This window comes from Chrysemys picta, chromosome 19, assembly GCF_011386835.1.
Source record: "Chrysemys picta bellii isolate R12L10 chromosome 19, ASM1138683v2, whole genome shotgun sequence".
NCBI classification, from domain to species: domain Eukaryota; kingdom Metazoa; phylum Chordata; order Testudines; family Emydidae; genus Chrysemys; species Chrysemys picta.
In genome coordinates this window covers 6,645,675-6,665,064 of record NC_088809.1, presented here as the reverse complement: position 1 = coordinate 6,665,064, position 19,390 = coordinate 6,645,675, and the positions used below count along the sequence as shown (strand labels likewise).

General features: G+C 37.8%; 1 protein-coding gene across 15 annotated transcripts in view; it reads right to left on the bottom strand.

The window, feature by feature from the left end:
* USP32 (ubiquitin specific peptidase 32) overlaps positions 1–19,390 on the bottom strand; it is a 147,251-nt gene that overhangs the window by 15,761 nt on the left and 112,100 nt on the right. For all 15 annotated transcript variants that reach the window (XM_042857885.2, XM_042857888.2, XM_008178815.4 and 12 more), the window contains exons 17-28: positions 17,445–17,599; positions 15,198–15,279; positions 12,616–12,690; positions 11,735–11,873; positions 10,515–10,620; positions 9,423–9,596; positions 7,453–7,627; positions 6,549–6,700; positions 5,667–5,778; positions 4,686–4,897; positions 2,941–3,125; positions 1,187–1,273 (exon numbers count right to left, since the gene is read on the bottom strand). In XM_042857885.2, coding sequence (XP_042713819.2) covers positions 1,187–1,273; positions 2,941–3,125; positions 4,686–4,897; positions 5,667–5,778; positions 6,549–6,700; positions 7,453–7,627; positions 9,423–9,596; positions 10,515–10,620; positions 11,735–11,873; positions 12,616–12,690; positions 15,198–15,279; positions 17,445–17,599 — 1,654 coding nt within the window. The remainder of the gene's footprint in view (positions 1–1,186; positions 1,274–2,940; positions 3,126–4,685; positions 4,898–5,666; positions 5,779–6,548; positions 6,701–7,452; positions 7,628–9,422; positions 9,597–10,514; positions 10,621–11,734; positions 11,874–12,615; positions 12,691–15,197; positions 15,280–17,444; positions 17,600–19,390) is intronic.

Below are 19,390 nucleotides of genomic sequence, written 5' to 3'. Positions count from 1 at the left end.
GCTAATGGACACACTTTTTTGTAATCAAGACAAACCTGAATGCTTTCCAATGGTGCATTATGCAACATGACTAGCATCTGTCATGTGTGGCTCTCTTCCCCTCTCCAAATTTTGTGTAGACTTTTAAATGGGTGTGAGATGCAGGGTGGATTATAAGCTAAGGCAAGGTCTTCCTCTTCTATGACAGTTTGTAACATGAATAGGCTTATTCTTTTCTTTTCAGTCATATTTTTTCCTGGGTATGAAGTCTACAGGCCCTTGTGAGGACTAGACATCAAGAGGTAGGATCTCAAGGTAAGCCAAGGACTGTCCAGTATAGTGTCAACATGATTAGTTTCAGGTTCACTAAGGGTCCATCTGCATTACAGATATAATCACACAGTAGCTTGGTTGTCTCCTACAGTAAGAGATGTACCTGCTCTAATATATTTGATTTGCTTGTGAGGACAACATTATTTCAGGGTGTAAGATGGTTATACAGCTATATAGTCCAGCCTTAGGTGAATAATTATACTGGTAATATGAATAGGCCCTAAGGTATAGTTGAGTGTTAAACCTTAAAAAACACTTGGTAATTTTCAAGTGTTTCACATCATAGAGACAAGTCAATGTCTGATGGCTTCTGGGGACTTTCGAGGGTGTTCTAGACTAAGAGGAAAGGTTTCTGGCTACTGAGAAATGGGTTACGGCTCTTGTCTATAGCAGCTCATACATGCCTTTCCCCAAAATGAACCACCTACGGTCACTGTCAATTCCTACTCAGGCTAGGAGGCAATGATTTATATTGGAAGGGTAGACTTGAAATAGAAAGACATTTTCTTCATGCAGAGAGGACGCAACCTGGGGACAAATAGTAAGGGCTTTTTGGGTGGTCATAGACTTGTTCTTTTTTGGGGTTGGGTATTGACTTGTCCTGAGGAATGTAATGGGTTAAAATATATTTTAAAACTTGGTGCTGGTCTCCTATGTTGAAGCTTGTGTGTCAGAATAGTTTTCAGCTCTGTAAGTCATAAAAGCAATTCTGCAGTGAAAGCCTGCCACTTGGGGGTTTTGGTTAAATTAAATTCCAAATTCTCATTGTTTGATATTATCTCTTGAAGTCCTGAAATCTATCAAAAATCCATTATCATAAATTAGATTTCTGCTTAAGTTATCCCCTGGCTCAATTCTAGAAAGAGCAATTCACCTGTACCATGGACACCAAGCACAAGAATTTCCATCCTTCTGAACCACCCTAAGGGTAAATGGATACTGGTACCCCATGCTGTCGTCGCTGAAACAGAACAGAATACAACAAGAAACATAAGTATTGATCAAATTCCTTACCATACACCACACACTATTCACCCTGCGTTTGATTTTTTGCTTGGAAGGAATGTTTAATACAGTAAGCAAGCATGATGGTACATGAGATCACTGCTTAAGGGAGCCAATTCCAACCCATTAAGAGCTGCTTAACAAAACAAGACGCCTCCCTGTGTCATCTAAATTCCAGATACACACACTAATGTTTGCTTTGTAAGTCTGCTCAGCAGGACAGTCACATTAAGCTGCAACATATTTTTGAGGGAGGAGTCCAAAGAGCAGCAGGCATAATTACAATATAAAATCAACCAATCACACAATCATACTACAAGCCTCATTTTATCACATGGTAAAATAAAGCTATTGGACCATTTCCTGACAAGGACAGTAATAAACTGCAGAGATGGAAATTCATAAATACTTTTCAAGATCCTGCTGAGGTAACAGATCTCACATAAGACTCTATAGCAGTAGAATTCTCTCCGCATAGGCTAGCGGATACATTGAGCCAATTAAGTAATAGTCCAGATTATCAAAGGTTCACAGGAATACCTTAAATTGGAAAATGGTCACTCATCTAATCTGAAATATATTAAAACATTTAATTCACTATGTTAAAGATAAGAGACTTGTTTAGCAGTCATAATGCAGAAAGAAAGCACCCTGATGGGAACAAAGGGACATAGCAGAAAATTTACTAGAGGCCAGATCTACACACACAGTTGCACAGATACAACTAAAGAGAGAGAGAGTGTGTGTGTGTGTGCGCGCGCGCGCATGTGTGTGAAAACACACCTATTTAATTAAATCCACACAAAACCCTGTGTGGACATATTTAAGTCCATTTAAACCAGGCTTATGTCTGTTAGTCCTGTATACCTGGCTCTTTTCTCTTTCAAGTCTCATTCCTCTTTGAATACATTTAATAATTTGCCACAAAGCCAAACCTTCATCCCATTCAAGTCAAAAGCTAAATTCCCACCAACTTCACCAGGAGTAGGATTGCCATTGACTGAGTATCCATTTACTCCCCTAGCTAACATGGAAACAGACTCACTTGTTTAAATTAACTCAGCTATAAATTAATCCATTGCACAAGCTACTTATGCAATTAATTACATTCCAGACCATCTAAAATCACTGCCACACAGTGAAAGGACTTATCAGTATCTAATTCTTAAAATACATCAACTGTGCTCAGAGCAAAAAAAAAGTGAATTATTTTCCTGCACCAGGCTGCATAATGAATTATCAATGATTCAAAAATATCCAGTATGTAAGAATAACTTAAATTTAAACCTAAAAGCATAAGATAGATAACTATATTAAAGGACCCATAGCATCATTATTTAATTTGTAATACATGAAGATGACATGTCTACAAAAATAACCCACCAGATGGAATCCGCAGGCAACAATGCATTTGAGCTAAAAATATATGCAATAGTTTCTAAAATAGTTGACATTTAGAGTTTAATTGGGCATTAAGACCATATCTTCATCTTATGGAGTGTCTCATGTCAGCAATTAAATTGACAAAGCAAGGCTAAGCACTAATACTTTTGAATCCTTATAAGGACGTCTGTACCATAGTGAAGGGTAATCCCAAGCCATAGGTTAGCACATCCAACTCACCAGTCTTGTGCATGGTTACTGGCTTCCTGGGGAGGGAGAGGGCTGGCAAGCCGGGAAACCTGAATCCATACCGCATCATACAAGTCTTTTTTCCGAGTATGAACAGTACATGGAACAATTAATGGCATTCCAAAGAGACTGGGACGATTCTTCTGAGATGAAAGGAAATATAGTTCCGACCGCATCTGTATTTACAAATGAAAGGAATAAACGTAATGTATTTTTGTGTGCGCATTAACTGATATTATAACGATTAGAAAGCTGACTCTTTCCACTTGTCATTCACTTCAGTATTTTCCTGTGCTCTGTTTGATCTTGAAAGAGACTAATAATGCTACAATAAAATCACTGAGCAGCTCTGAATCATGCTAGTAAGTCAGCATTAAAAACTGGTTTTTTTGGTTGTTTGTTTTAAAGTTGAGTTACGGTCTGAAAGTTCTGTCATTGACTTTTTATTTACTATAGCAAGTGTCATATAGACCGCAATTACTAGGCTGTATAAGCATTTCCATCATAAACCTATATTACATTAAACTTCTATTTTCTATTACTTAGGTCTTTCCCTTGCCCACCAACTGGTAACATTTAAAAACGTAAACAGGCACCTCTACATACAAGTCATCAGTCCCATAGCACAAACCCTGCCCAGTCTTTATCCCTTGAAAAAAAGATGGTATTGTGACTAGAAATCACAACAGGAAGCCAGATTTGGGCTCTGTGGACTTTGTGTGATCTTGGACAAGTCACTTAACCTTTGTGCTTTATTCTCCCCATCTATAAGAATGGGAACAATACATCCTATGTAACAGATGTTGAGGCTTAATAACATTTGTGTTTGTAAAATATATTGAGATCTCTGGATAAAACAAACAAGCTAGTATTAGCCAGCTGACCCCTGCCACTAATAGAAAGCTCTAAGCATGAACTTTTGGTGGAGTTTCTGCAGCCTTATGGGCTGCATAACTAGTTTGGATCTGCTAAAGAACATTACACCAATTCCCTAAAAGATCTCCTATCAACCCTTAAATGAGGCCTATGGTGGTGTTATTGGACAATGGTTAATAAAAGCCCCACACAAATATACTGTGAAAAGAGAAGTTATGCAGCCTTCTAGCCCACAAACCACTGGCTGTAAATGTCAACCGCTTCTAATGCCTGAAGGCTGAGAACGTATACAGAGTGCAGAGTTATCTGAGGCACTCAGTCAACCAGCCGTGACATTTATAGTTTAACTTGGCTACAGATGCATTTTACAAAGAGCAGTTGACACCAATAGAATGACCTGCAAATGTACCATATGCCTTAACTGTATACTGCTTCTGTAAAGGAGATGATGCAGGTCCAGGTAAAGGGAAAGAAAAGAGTTTCAAGTAGCTACTCAAACCAGATTTCTTCTGATCAGAGTGAACGCCTGAAAGCAAGATAGACTGGACTACAATGAACGGTCAAAAATGCGTCTTAGCACTAAGGAGATATGCTAAGAGTCACTGAGGAAAGTAAAACACCTACATTAGACATTGTGGCTAAACTTTCAAAGGAAAGCATAACGTGCTCATACAACTTTACACGTATGTCTACACAACAGGTGATTGTGCATATAAATGGGCACTTGTGTTCCCTTCCTAGGACTGCAAATATACATTCATTCATCACAGCTCCATCCAAAAAAAAAAAAAAAAAAAAAATCAGTGTCTTTTACAAGTAGCCTACACCACACATTTGTAACTAGTGCAGAATATACTAACCATTTTTCTGTGGATTGCAATGATGTAGCCTATAAATGGACTATCAGAAAGCAAGGACATATGACCATTCATCATCCCATTGGCAAAGTTATTCTCTGTTCCACATGGCACTACAGTATTTGGCATTCCATTTGGAATTAGTGTTGGTCTGGGGAAATCCCCATTCATCATTATGTTGAGCATTCCATTAGCTGATGGCCCAGTGGAGAAATCTGAATTTAAGTACAAACACATGGTTACTGAATTATGATATTTGCACTATTAATATTTATGAACTATGATTCAGCTGCTTTGGCTACAAAGCAATCTGCTCAAACTTGCTTGTTAATGCTATCTTGTACAGCAGCGACCCATATCATTTACTTAATGCCAGGAATCTACACCCCATAGTACACACAGACCACGGACAAACATTCACATCTATCCCTTAATACCACTTCAAAAACAATTAAGTCTTCGAGAAGCAGATGTAGCCAGTCCTACTCTCAATATACATCCCACTGTTAGCAGTGTGTCTACTGCTCAAAACAGGAGAATGAATCAGATTCTGTTCCCAGCTCTGCCAAAGATTCACTAGGTGACCTTCAGCAAATCATTTCTCTGTGCCTGTTATGCTCTTTTTAAAATGGGTAAATTTAAGATTATATGTTGTGAATAATAAATGTTTATAAAGTGTACTAAAGTCCTTGGATAAAACACACAGTACAGATATTATTGTTCCCAGTACTGATGCCAAATCTAATTATAAATACACAATTAGCAACAGCAACCAGAACTGGTAACAGTGTTTTTTTAAACATTTCCTGTTCCATCCAATTGAGTGTATGAAATATTCTTCCCCTCCTCCAAACCATGCTTTTTCTTTAGGCTTGTCTCTTTCCCCATTATAAAGTTGGATTTTTCCTGTACCTCGCCATCTATATCTGATCAATACTCTTGGGTCAATTTAAACAAACAGGAAAATGAGTAATTTTGTTTTACCTGTTTGCACAGGACTAGAAGCTGACGTAGGAGATCCTGGGACCGGTATCTCAAACGCACATAAAAACCCATTCACTGATAACCGAACTTTCTGGTTGTCTTGAGGAAAGTTCTGTAGAGAAAAACAGAATACAAGGAATAATAGTATAATATAATAGTATTTAGTATTTTCCACTGTGATCCTACATATGTTTATTTGTTGAAAATGTTAATAAAAATTGTCTGCTTCAGCTTTTCATTTAGTCTCCTCTTCCATCCCTTGCTGCAGAAAAGGAGAACCAGCACCATGGGAATTGCCAGGTCTCCAGCAAGTGCTTCGTGGACTATTGACGGTCCATTGACCAGCCAGAGCCCCTGCTCTCTGTAAATATAAAATAGTTTTGAAAAATATTTTGTGATGGCAGACTTGGCTTTAAAGTATATAAATTTTATTTAGAATTCATAGGTTATTTCTCATCAGGCTTCAGCCCTAAAATATTCGGTAGTGTTTAAACACATGATGTCACTGCTGGTCTTTGAGTTACGCCCGGTCAAAATGAGAAAGTTGTATCATTTTACCTAAAAAATGTGATTTTTAAATAACTTTAGTTTAACTGGTGTAAATAACTTTGGTTTGGTCTGGTTTAAGAGTGGTTTATTTGGGTTCAGCTTAGAACAATTCTAAATTAACCTGGTTTAACCAAAATAAAAGCATTAAATGGTGTGAGTCCATGTGAAACTAAACTGATTTAAAAATCACATCTTTAGTTAAACTGGTGCAGTGTTCATGTAGACAAGATCTTCTGTTGAAGAGATATGAAGGAATTTTAGTATGTTGATGTACAGGCTTCAGTAACTACTTTAAGTACTGAAAGGATGCTGGTATCAATGAAAGCATGTTACCTTTATATTAGAGCTATGTACTTCTGCCAGAAGAATCTGTTCTGGTTTTAGCCCACAAAGTTCACTTAGCTGCTTTTTTAAACCTGTATACTTCTCATCCATGTTCAGTCTGAGCCCATATCGAACAGGGGTGGTACCATCTAATTTAATTACTTTAAGGGAAAGAAACACACTTTAGTCGGCAAAATGGCAGTGTTTTTGTGAGAATAATACATTTCTCATTTATTAAAAAGCTATTGTTGCTTCCATTTTAAGACTTGATCTTTTCATCGACTACCAGACACTTTTCTAGTGTTTCAAAGACAAAATAATGTCTTAATACTAGACAAGAGAACCTTCATTACCTGCGTAAGTGTGAGAGCAGCAGTTAAGAGGATTTTTTTTTTTAAACACTATGTCTTTATTTTCATGTCTCAAGATCCAAGCATGAAAAATGATTTTTCTTCAGTAAAAGGTTTGAAGATCATGGTACAGTTCTGCACTAGGCACACTCTCTCAAAGACTATCTGTATAATCAAATTGCTACTGACCTGAAAACGGTCTAGAAGGCCTCAAATTCTGAATATTATACATTTTAGTCATCAAATCTTTTAGTTGAGACAAAACAGGTGGCAGCACCTGAACTATGCTCACTACTACGTAAATATTTGATAGCGAAATCATTTTTTTGTTCTAGTGTAAATTAAACCCACTGAAATGAGGTAGATTTTAGTATGTAAAGGGGCACATTTATGCTAGAATATTTTACCTCAATTCCAAGAATGGTCCAGCTGCATTAGTGCTAAGTGCCAGTATAGATGGGACTCTTACCACTGTGCCCTGAAAACCTGTTCTGCATCACTGCTGGAAAGTGAGTATGTTTTAGGACAGGCAAGACCAGAGTGATTTAAATTCGACTACCCACCTGTAATTTCTAAGTGCATGTAGCTATCCATTGGAAGAGGCAAGGATAAAAAATTAAAAGGGTCAAATCGAACACTTATGTGCCCACATGTTTTGCATTTTACTTGGGACCTTAGCTGTCCATGAAACAAATCCACTACGATTGATCTGTTTCTTCTCAGATGATTTTCCCAGGCCTGAAACAAAGTGCAAAAAAAATTAGAAATGTAGCACAATTGCTTGGACTTGGCAGGGGGAAGTGTGTTACGAGATTCCAAGATATTTATAAACATATGGTGCTGTACTATATATGCTGTACTAGAAGTTATTTGACCAGTGTTGTAAACAAGCAGGAAACAATTTAGTTTCAACATTAGAAAAACGTTTGTGATTTAGGACAATCAGCCTGGGTTACAGCTTCTTTAAGTAGCTCTGGGCACAATCACTCGGTATCTTTTCAAGTTTTGCTATACATTGCTTCTGAAAAAGTGACTTCCTTAAGAGGACATTGTGAGGTTCCACACTTATGTTCTCCTCACAAGTTTTAGGTCAAATGTACTCAGCTTACCAGTAACAGTGATTTTTCTAGCTGCCTTCAAATACAATGTAATATATGAAAAATTCAAGCTGTGTTTATTCTGCCACTATTATCTGTCACTGATAATAAATATTCTACAATTTCAATTTAGTGACCACTTTTTTTAAGGTATGAGGCAGAACAGAATTGAGCTTGCTCTTCCACAGATCTGCAAGAGTAAAAATCTATCTGTGGAAGACAAAGAGAGAGGGTTCAACACAAAGGGAGTAGACTGGCTGAACAGAAAGGTGACATTTGTACAAAGTCACTTTCCTATTACTGCAATTTAAGAGATGTTATGCTTACTGAAATAGCTTACTGAAATATAATAATAGTATATTAACAGAAAGCTTGCTTCAATCCAGTCCAAAACATCCTTTTTAAACTTATCTATGTTTCTACAGATACACATAACACATCATGTATCTACACAACATCAAGAAAGTTTGGCACGTTAAGAAAAAAGGGAAGAGAGTCTCATTAATTTTTACTCAGCATCCATGTGACTGAGCAATCAATAGCTAGAATTTAAGGATCTATCCTACAAAAATATTTATTCACAGCATTTACAGTTTCTAATGATCCAAATATGATTTTATGTTCAGTTCAGAGGTAAACACTGTACAGATCCAGTATGTAACAAAAGAAAACGCAATAATAGTATTATAATGGAAAATTTAACCTTTAACCTTACTGACAAGATAGAAAGCCAATATTAAAAAAAAAAAAAAAAAAAAAATCACAAAAAAATGTGAATTTACCAAATTACTAAGAAACCACATATCGCTCCCAGAAATACCATAAAATCCGCAAGTATAATCTGGCTTTCATTTTAGAGTGCTTGGCTTCATATATATGTTTCAGCTTGCATGAAATCTGCAATTTGAGGGCATATCGCAGACTCCAGAAAGTGAAAGCCAATAAATATGACCAATGCAAAGGTCATGGTTAGGAATGAATTCCTGTTTACAAAAATATACTTTTGGAAAGTTGGATAATGTTATGTTGCAATATAATATTTATTTTAACCTTTTATAGCAGACTCAAGCATCCAAGACAAATTTCCTTTTAACCTCACTCAGAGGTGGGCAGGTAAAAGTGTTTATGCCATGGGGCAAAATATTTCAGAAATTGTCTAACTGTCCTGCTATTCTACTGAGTCTACAGACAAACATTCCTATGCAACATGCTTCAGTGAGGTCATAAATTTTCATGGATCTTGTTGAAATGAACAGATAAAATCATCATCACTTGCTAAAAGTACAGTGAGGAATCCTATATGGTATTTCAGTTGGATTAAATATTGCTTTAAAAAAAAAAATCTTTATTTCACTGGTTCTAGAGTGCTGTCAGAAAATTGTGTGTCAGTGCAGCTTCTACTGGTCTACTGTCAATAACTTCCAGTTCAGACACACCTCTGCTGCTACCTCCCAATCGGGTCGACCATCACTGTCTTTCAGTTCTACATATGGCTTATCATGAACTCTGTTCAGATCCTCATGAAGACCATCCAGAAGAAAAGCCAGAAGCTCCTGTGAGTCCTGCTGCTGGAAACCATTAAATCTTGGAGCATATTTTGCTATCGTCCACTGTATAAAAAAAAAAAGTAAAAACCAAAACGTTATTTGATAATGAATCACAGAAACCTTTACTTATGATAAGAAATTAACCTAGTGAAGATGTATGATGGTGACCAGTGTAATAAACTACATTTTTAAGTGTTAAAGATGACCACATAAGTTTCCAGGGTAGGAGCGAGGCCAATTGTGAGTTGTGAATGGTCTTTAATCTCTTATCAAGGGAAATAAAGGGCCGTATTGTCAGCCTGGTGTGCACATAAGCCAGAACTCCCATTAACATTAGTGACTGTTCTGAATCTACAGCTTCTGCACTGGATTATGACATACCCCACAAAAAGGGTATTACAATGACCATCGTCATGTGTCATATTCGTGACATACCTGTACGTGCTTGTGTGACACATCCTAAATTGTAATTTAATTTCCTAAGAGATTTCTAAATTAAAATTCTTTTAGGTGGGTACCAAACGGTACAATAAATATTCAAACTCTCTTCCAGTCCTACATTTATACGATTCTATTTCTCCAAAGACTGCAAGTAAAATTCACTACTGGTATCACTGCCTACAACACAGACACTTAAGCTGCACACCTAAGAAAAATTTAGAGGGGTGAATATGAATCTTCTCTCAAACTGTCAATACAGAAACACTGATGGCAGTATATTTATTGAATGTACTAAAATTTTGAAGGCCATATTTACCACAGCCAGAAGTAAGTGGTAAAGAAATGTCTTAATGGTTAAGTTCAGAGCAAATATGACCATTAAACATGCTGAAGTATCATTAAGGAAACTTTTAAAGAATATTATAAAACAGACATCAAAAAGCAGAAAAGGAAAATACATCTGTAATTTTTTTGGACAGTAAATTTTTTGTAATTCCACATCACTTTGCTACGTATAAATAAGGCACATTAAATCCTTACCCGTAGCTTTAATGGAGCTATGTTCTTTTGAGTCCCACTCCATAGTTCCTGAACCAAATCTCCATAACACTTGGCCATATGTCCTTTCATTCCTATTGGATTTGTCCTAGAATTCATAAAGTATATTCATTGATGTTTTAAATAAAATGAGCGCTTACAAAGTATGGTGGAGGAGAGTGTTTCAGGCTAGCTAGTATTGGTTTATCTCATTCAGCAACAGAAGTCTCCCTTTTTAGGTATGTCTAATCTAGTGCCCGTTACCGGGGTGCCATTTCAGATTTGGGAGGCGGGGGCACAACTTTAATTGTGATTCCAGGGGTTACTTAGGCACCTGAAAACTCTAGGTTTTCCCCCCCAGATAATGGGGGGAAAGGGCGCAACCAAAAATTATAACTTGGGGGAGGGGAGGGGGGTGGCTCAGCTCAAAAATTTGAAAACTGCTCAGGGTGCAGGCAGGGGGATAGCTAGGGGCTGTGCTGGGAGGGGTGTGGCTCAGGGTGCAGGGAGAGGAGTAGCTAGGGGCTGAGTGCAGGCAGGGGGTAGCTCAGAGTGCAGGCAGGGGGGTAGCTAGGGGCTGGTCCGGGAGGGTTGTGGCTCAGGGTGCTGGGAGAGGAGTAGCTAGGGGCTGAGTGCAGGCAGGGGGGTAGCTAGGGGCTGAGTGCAGGCCGGGGGGTAGTTCAAAGTGCAGGCAGGGGCTGTGTGTGGGTGTACTGCTGCGGAGAGTTTGCTGTTGCAGGGCCAGCCATGCACTCAGTCCCTAGTTGGCACAGTGGGGGCAGCTCTGCAGGTTAGGGGCTGGGGCAAGGAGTGTGCTCTGCCCACCCAGGTACATGATGGCAGGGGGAAGGGGACACATTGATATCAGCCCCCGCCCGGCTCTGTGCGGCAGATCAGGAGGCAGGCTCCCGGTCCTCAGCAGCGCAGCCAGCGGGGGCTCCACGGCAGGGGCAGCACAGCGGCTGGAGACAGAAGCAGAGCAGGGCAAGGAGGGGGAGCATTTTCCCTCCCGCTGGGAACTTCACCCGAATATTGTACAAAACTCAAGGAGGGGCAGGTTCACCCACCCCCTGCCCTCCCTAAATGGCACCCCTGGCCTGTTGGGAAGTTGAGTGCTTATAATATTGTGATTGAAAGGACAGTCATGCTGCCTACTTTTGAAGGCAAAAAGAATTTTAAAAGGTTAAAACATTTAAATGCCAAAGGTCTCACATAAGTGTTACCTGTTGAGTTCATAAAGATGTTTTCCTGAGATGAAATACTGTGTTAGAGGTTGTGTGTTACTGACACACTGGATACTAGAATTCATGAAACACGTATTACCCAGATTACTTAATCCAGTGGCACCCTTTTCAGTCGGAACTGAGGGAAAAGAGGTACAGTTATTTAACATGATATATTTTAAACACATAAGAAATACAATAGAAGAAAAATTAATCTACAGTGAGATTTCACTAGAAGATTACAACCTCCTTCACCCCGCCCCATATTACAAGATATCAGTCAATGTAAAGACAACAGACTTCTCAGATACTGAGTGCCATAAATTTTCATTGAAGTCAACAGAAATTGAGGGTGTCTGGCAACTTGCTAGAATTGGCCCTATTATAAACCACGGAAAAGATACTGGTAATCAGTGTAATCCATGTTGTTTCTGCATCAGTAAATAAATGATTTTCCTATTCTGCAGTAGCATTACCATATCATTGCAATTTTTTGTTGTGTTATTCTTGTTCAATAATACCGAAGTCTTCTTCAACTTAAAAAAAAACGTAAAACACAGAAATATGCAAGTCTTATATTATAAACAAGGTGAAAAGGAAGCAACTGATTTTCCAAAAACTGTTAATCCAATTTCAAGATTAGCTGTATTCAGAGTTTGCTGAATGTTGCAGGACTTGATTACCTCGGAATTCAACACCCCAACACTTTTAGGAGCTAAAGCTACATCACAGAACAAAACAAGTAGAACAGTTGTAACATGTCTGTAGCACTATTTTCAATCTTTATGTTAAAAACAAAATGCTTCCACAAAACAGAAGATATTATAGTTTCCCCCTCCCCCCCCCCCATCATAACTGCGTTACTGCACTTGAACACTTACCTTTATGTCTGTCTATTTTACTACTGTTTGCTATAAATGACATCTCCTCTGGCCAGCTCATGTCTTTGTTTCGAACTAGAAAGAAACACAGTAAAACAAGTTTTATTTTTACCTACTCCAGAGAGCTGATCATGTAGTTAAAGTGATTTCATTCATTTCCAACTGTTTATTAAAATGCAGAAACTGGTTTATTATTTCATTTTGTTTTTACTTTACTAACCATACATAAAGACACCATTGGTAATCTTGAGATTTCTTTCCTATTGTAAAAGCCAATTTTCAGGATTTATTAACTTAATATTGTACATGGCATCAGATAACTAGAGACAGATTGATTATGGGTCCAGATGCAATAGCTTTCTCTTTACCAGAAAGATAACTTTTAATTACAAAGGGACAATAGATTCAAATGTATTTAGATATCAGCATTAGGGGGAAATGATGACATAAAACCATGCCTCAAAGTGAGAACAAGATTTAATTTGGCCACTTAGTCATCAAGTATTCATCAAATTTTAAGCCACAAAACTTCACATTCTTACCCAAAAGTAAGTTAAACATGTGCACACAGGATATGTCTACACTGCAATTAGACACCCGCAGCTGGCCTGTGTCAGCTGACTTGGGCTCAGGGGCTGTTTAATTGCGGTGTAGACTTCCGGGCTTGGGCTGGAGGCCAAGCTCTAGGACCCTGCGAGGTGGGAGGGTCCCCGAGCTCAGAAGTCTACACTGGAATGAAACAGTCCCATTGCCTGAGCCCCACGAGCCGGGCCAGCTTGGAGTTTTTATCTGCACTGTAGACAGATCCACAGAGTGTAACACTAGACATGTGATTTTGTGAGTGCAACAGCCCCATCATCATTTTTGTTCAAAAGTTGATTTTTAAAAAGATTTTTATAATCAGTACTAATGCAAGGTTTGAGGCCAATGGGAGGGTGGATTAAGTTTGTACTTAATTTGTTCCCAAATTTAAGGGGGAAGCTCAAAAGTCTGGCATTAAATTAGCTGAAAGGTCACAAATCTTTATGCATTTCTGCCATTGACAAAGGCCCACTCATTTTTAACGGTTGTTTCCAGTAGTGGTGAGTGTGATGCTGGCAGACCAGGTGCCAGCTCATGCCAATGCCCCTAGGCCTCATTAAAGATTGAAAACGCATAGCTGGAAACCAGCCTGGCTCACCTGTGTGTTAGTATTGTTAAAACAGGAATTAGATTTAGTGATGTGTTTAGTGTTTGGACTTTATGAAATGCTTGAGAGTCACTGGATGCATTAATCTCACTTATAGTATTTGTATCCCATGTTATAAGGTAATATTTAAGTGTTTGCTCTGTAACTATAAAAGTGTTTGCTAAGAAACTGGAAACTCCGACAGGACAGAAGCATTACTAAGTGTGAAATACTAATTAATAACAAGAGGTGTCATCTCCTGCCCAACAAAAGAAGGTCTATCAGGGACACCAGACAAACCATTGTGGAACATCAATGGACAAAAGACTTTGTTGACTGTTCTCCCCACACCCATGAAGCGGGGACATGCACAAACACTCATCGCATCACAGCTTGAAATCTGGGGGAAGGGAATGAAAATCCCTGTCAAAAAGCAATGGTCATCACACGCTGGTTGGAATTTGGAGAAGGCAGTATTTTTAAGCATAAGCAAGGGATTCCCCAAGCTGCTTAGCTTGTGTTAGTCCTAAAGGACATATAGAGCTTGCACATTACAGTAGCTTCTATTACCTTTTGAAACTTAAGACAGTAACTCATTTGTGTGGGTATATGTTTACCTGCTTTAATCTTGTAAATAACTCATTTCTTTTCTCTAGTTCATAAATCTTTAGTTAGTTTAGTTGGTTACAATCTTTTGTGAGAGATTTAAGGTACAACTGACCTGGGGTAAGTGACTGGTCCGTTGAGACTGGGTGTAACTGGAATATTGTTGTGATTTTTGGTGTAAGGGACTATCTATCACAATGGCAGGCATCTGGGTGGCAAGTTAGACCAGAGTGCCCAAGGAGACGGTCTGTGACTCCATATTAAGGCTGTTATAGTGCTTGTGGAGCTCACACTTGATACTTGGTTGGTGAAATCTAAAATTTGGAGTTCGTGCCTTGGTTTGTAACAGTCAGCCCTGAGACTGGCGCACACGTTTGTGAGCCACTCCAGACAGCTTGACACCCAAAATGTGCCAGGTGCTTTTGAAAGACAGAAGACTACACGATGCCTGCACCAAAAAGTTTAAAACCTAACCCATTAGGGACTGAAACATGCAGTGCTATTTCATGATCTGCTGCTTTCTAAATATGTTGAAGTGTCACAGAGTGCAAACCTTTGTAAATAAAAGCTTTTGTGTGTTTTTTCAAGTGGTGGTGTTGGACAGGCTGCTTTGCCCTTAACTAGCACTGTAAGCATTGTGGACTGTTCCTGAGATTTTCCTTGTAAGCCAATTATTATATAAAGGATGTATATGTTTTGCTCCCAAAGCACTGCATATGTTTGACATAGAAAAATTAGATATTTGTCTAAAATATATCTGTTGATCTTAATGCAGAAATGAATAAATCTCCATTATCCATTTTTATACCTTCTATTACTAAGTGCTGCTCATCTTGGATTTTCAGGTATTCTAACATATGATCCTCATCATCCAGAAGAGTAAGATAGTTCTGCAAAGAAAAAATTACTGTTTATTTCTCGTTTTAAAAAAATTCGGAGGCTATTTAAAATTTTAATCTTAAAGTAACAGGACTCAGAGTATTAGTTATTTCAGGATATAAATTGATTACCAGCTCCCTACTTGTATACATTAATTAAACAGAGCTACTTACTTGCATCTACAAAAGTATCCACTGGCTTTTTTTGCTATGCATGTTTTTTCCTTATAATGAGGATAGTGGCATATTGGATGAAACCCTAGCTAATTCATAATCAAGAGAAGGTTTTAAGAGACATGGGCAAGAACAATATTGTCTATGAAACAGCAAAGCAGGAAAAGAAGACATCTAGCTAAGGTAAATTATTTCAAATTCCAAGTTGCAATCAAAGGTGAGTTTTTCATAAATGCCTAAGGGATTTAAGAGAACATCATCGACCATGAATGGGACTAGTGCTCCTAAATCCTTTCAGCACTTTTCAAAATCTTCCCCTAGATTAACTATTCACTAATTTCCTGGTGTCCTGGAGCTGATTTGACTTCAACATGTGGTCTCAGAAGTTTTATCATCTTCCATCCTCTCCTCCTTATTAGGACATAGGGAATATCCATTTATAAATCGTCCCCTAAGGGATGTCCAAACCACGTGCTCCTCCGCACTTGTCGGCTTTCCCTCAAGCACCTGTCGGCTTTCCCCAAGTAAATAGGTGTGCAAGTAAATAGGTAAATTCTAAGGATACACTATGGCAGCATTGACTTATACAGTCTCTTATTCAAGAAAATCTTTTTTCTTTTGAATATGAGCCATTATATTATGCTGTTTATTAAATGTCTATTAAATTCTGACTCCCCCTCCATTTTTATCTTCCCTAGTTATCTGTGATTTACGAAATAGGATCAGCATGAAGCACATTTGGTTTGGGTCTGCTTTTATTTTTTCCAGTAAAATCTGAAGAAAAGCCACATACACAGATTAAACATTTCGGATGTTATTCAGTAAAAAGGCAGTCATCTTTTTCAACAGTAGTCTCCAAATTTTGGGTTGGCTTGATTTCTATGTGAAATGTGGCAACAGGCAATAAGCCCCCAAATAATTCCTTTTTCAGACACTCACTTGAGATACCAAGTGACAAACAGCCGCTTTTAGCCAAAGACTCAATTCTATTCTTCTGCCTATTCCACAGTTTTAAGTTAATGGATAAATACTACACAAAAGCTAATGAAGGTAGTTCTCTCCAATCAGAATAATAAATATCAGTGCAGAAATGTTGTATACACCGTTAGGCATAGTTGTTAATTTCCTGGGACAACATTTCTTATGGTGACTGTCATGGTTTCTTCTATTCCTCATAAGCATATAGCTACATGAGGATCTCCATATCTAACATCATCTACTATGAAAGCAATTGTGTGTGTAATGGTAGGTCCATTTGGGGAGGCAGTTCTAGTGCAAATGGCCAGTGTGGACTTTTCTGCATTATAAAAATTTCAGTATGTTTGGACACAGCTGTGAAGAATTGAGTTCACTGACATGATCGTTACAATAAATTTGCAGACATTGTAGATCAGGGCAAACTATGTTCCTCATTGCAGCAACTATTTTAATTCTTCACTGACATATTCTAACAGTAACGTTTTGCAACGCACTAATTTCACTTTACTATTGACACCTGTGTATATTAGGATTTGTATATTAAAATAATTTAAAATGCAAACACATGAAGAAAGAATGGTTCCTGGCTAACATATGCAAAACAGACAACCTACACATAACAGGCCACATCTGAAGGAAACAACGTTTTTACTTTACCTTTATAGTGGGTGCTATGATGCTACAAATTAGCTCTAAAAATTTAATAGAAGAGGGCTGAGTTGTAATTACATCAGAAAGAAAACTAGGATATATGTAAATTAACATCAGTCTTACAAAGAAAAATTTGCCACATTCTTCACCAAGCAAATCGCAAGATTCCAATTTCACAGCTGGGAGCACATATGAAAACTAACATGCAGGTGGTGGGTCAAAGTCTTTAGTGTCACAAACATTCTGGCCCAAATTTTCAGACCGAAGTGTGTAAACAGTAGCTACAGCACATGCATCTCTGAATTTGTGTGTTTAGCGGTTTTCTGAAGAGTGAAGATATACACAACATTTAAAGTCCTTAAAGGTTAAGTTACCTCACTATTGTATAACCACAGCCGCATATCCTCCTCTTTTATACGTAGCCTCTGGGATAGATATTCATGTATCTCTTTAATAGTTTGCATCCGACTAAAGCAGCCTGTATAAGCCAACACTCGTTTTAAAGGAGCACTGGGAGAAGGTACATTCCCTGTGTCACAATCACAAGAAAAAGGCCAAGATGTTCATAACAGACATATCTGTACATACAGTAATAGGCAAATGAGTTTAATAAGGTTATTCTACAATATACACATTCAAATAAATGCATTTGGTGAAAAAGGAGTACACAGAGCTACTCTTGTTATGGTGTTAATATCAGCCATACTGCAATCTTAATAAATATTAACCCTTGGGAAACTTCCCACAAAAAACACACAGTAGAGCTTTGCTAACTTCCATCCAAAGTTACCATAAGCGGCAATCTCTCCCTCCCTGCTTGCTAATAGCAGAGCATTCTAGAGGGGCTGTCATTGGCAAGACTTCATTACTTTTACAACCTATACTACAACAATTACTACCGTACTGTGAAGTAGCAAAGTGTGATCTGATCTGTTTCTTTAGAAGACAAGATACGAAAGGCAAGAGATAGAGGTTTTGTTTTTTAATTAAACTTAAAAAAAAAATTCCTTCATGAAACCTACTCTTAGAAAGCATATTATTTGTAAACGAAAAATGTGAAGAAAAAAAAATCAGTTTCACTGTTCTCTTCTGGGAAGCAGCACTTCACTGCAACTCTTCTATGGAGATGAATGTTGATCTGTGAAGATTAAATCAATCTGGAAGCTTCAGAACTGGATTACGCTCTCACATACAAGGGCTGCATAACACATTTTGGAAAGATGCCTAGAAATTCAACACAGTTTCTCAACATTCACTCAGATATGTCTGCAAAACTAATTGACTTTGTCAAGTCAAAAATGTTGTTATTTGCAGTATTCAATATATCTAGCTCATCTTCGGATAACGTACTTGGAAATATCGGGTTTGAAAAAATGAGTCCAATGTGACATTTTTTATTTTTCTGGGGCTTTTTCAGTTTAAAATTAAAATGTTTTTCCTTCAGTGCACACCCTGACTCAACAGCTGTATTACTTTAAGTAAACTGAAGGAGCACTATAGTTACAGTTCAGTTGTCAAAAGATTAAAAGAACCCAATGAACAGCATTATGATATGGAATGACACTACATGCTATGGCACTGAGGAGCAAAACTAAACCACAATCATTTTATAAATCAGCAAAGCATCTGTTTTACCTTAAAATACCAAGCAAAGGACTATAATTTCTTAAAAAACACAAACAAGCATTTTCTGCAATTAAAGATGAGAGGATTAGTTGTAAGATTACAGCAAGAAAGCATATTTAAAAAAAACTCAAAGATTAATATTTGATTGAACAAATAATTAGTGCAGAGCAAAATAATTCCAAATCAAGATTAAATTTGGCATATCAGAAGAATCGATGTATTTGAATTAGAAATGTTTAGGTACCAAACAGAGCAGTTTTCATTATATAAAGTTAAGTAGTAAAAAATGTTTTTGGGTACTAGGCGGTTTCTATAGCGCAACTTGATCAAGCAGGCAGCCACTAATTATACAATAATTTTGGGATTGTAATATTACCATATTTTACCGAATTTATCAAAGCAGTGGAAAAAAAAAATCGAGCATCTGCATGAGTTTTAAATAGACACTGACTAAAAGGTCAATGTCCTTCCAGGTTCTGATTTCCAGCACTCAGTCCTGCTTGCATCTGTACATACACTAATACACATGTGCATGCAAATCTCAAATTTGTGCATCTCCTGCCACATGGCATTCCAACACAGAAGATTTGCTCGGACACAAACTGTAGTAGCTAGGTATACAATTGCGTATACAAACCTGATAACTGAAAATCAGACCTCGATAATGCCTTCTGAAACTGTCTGTAAAATATTA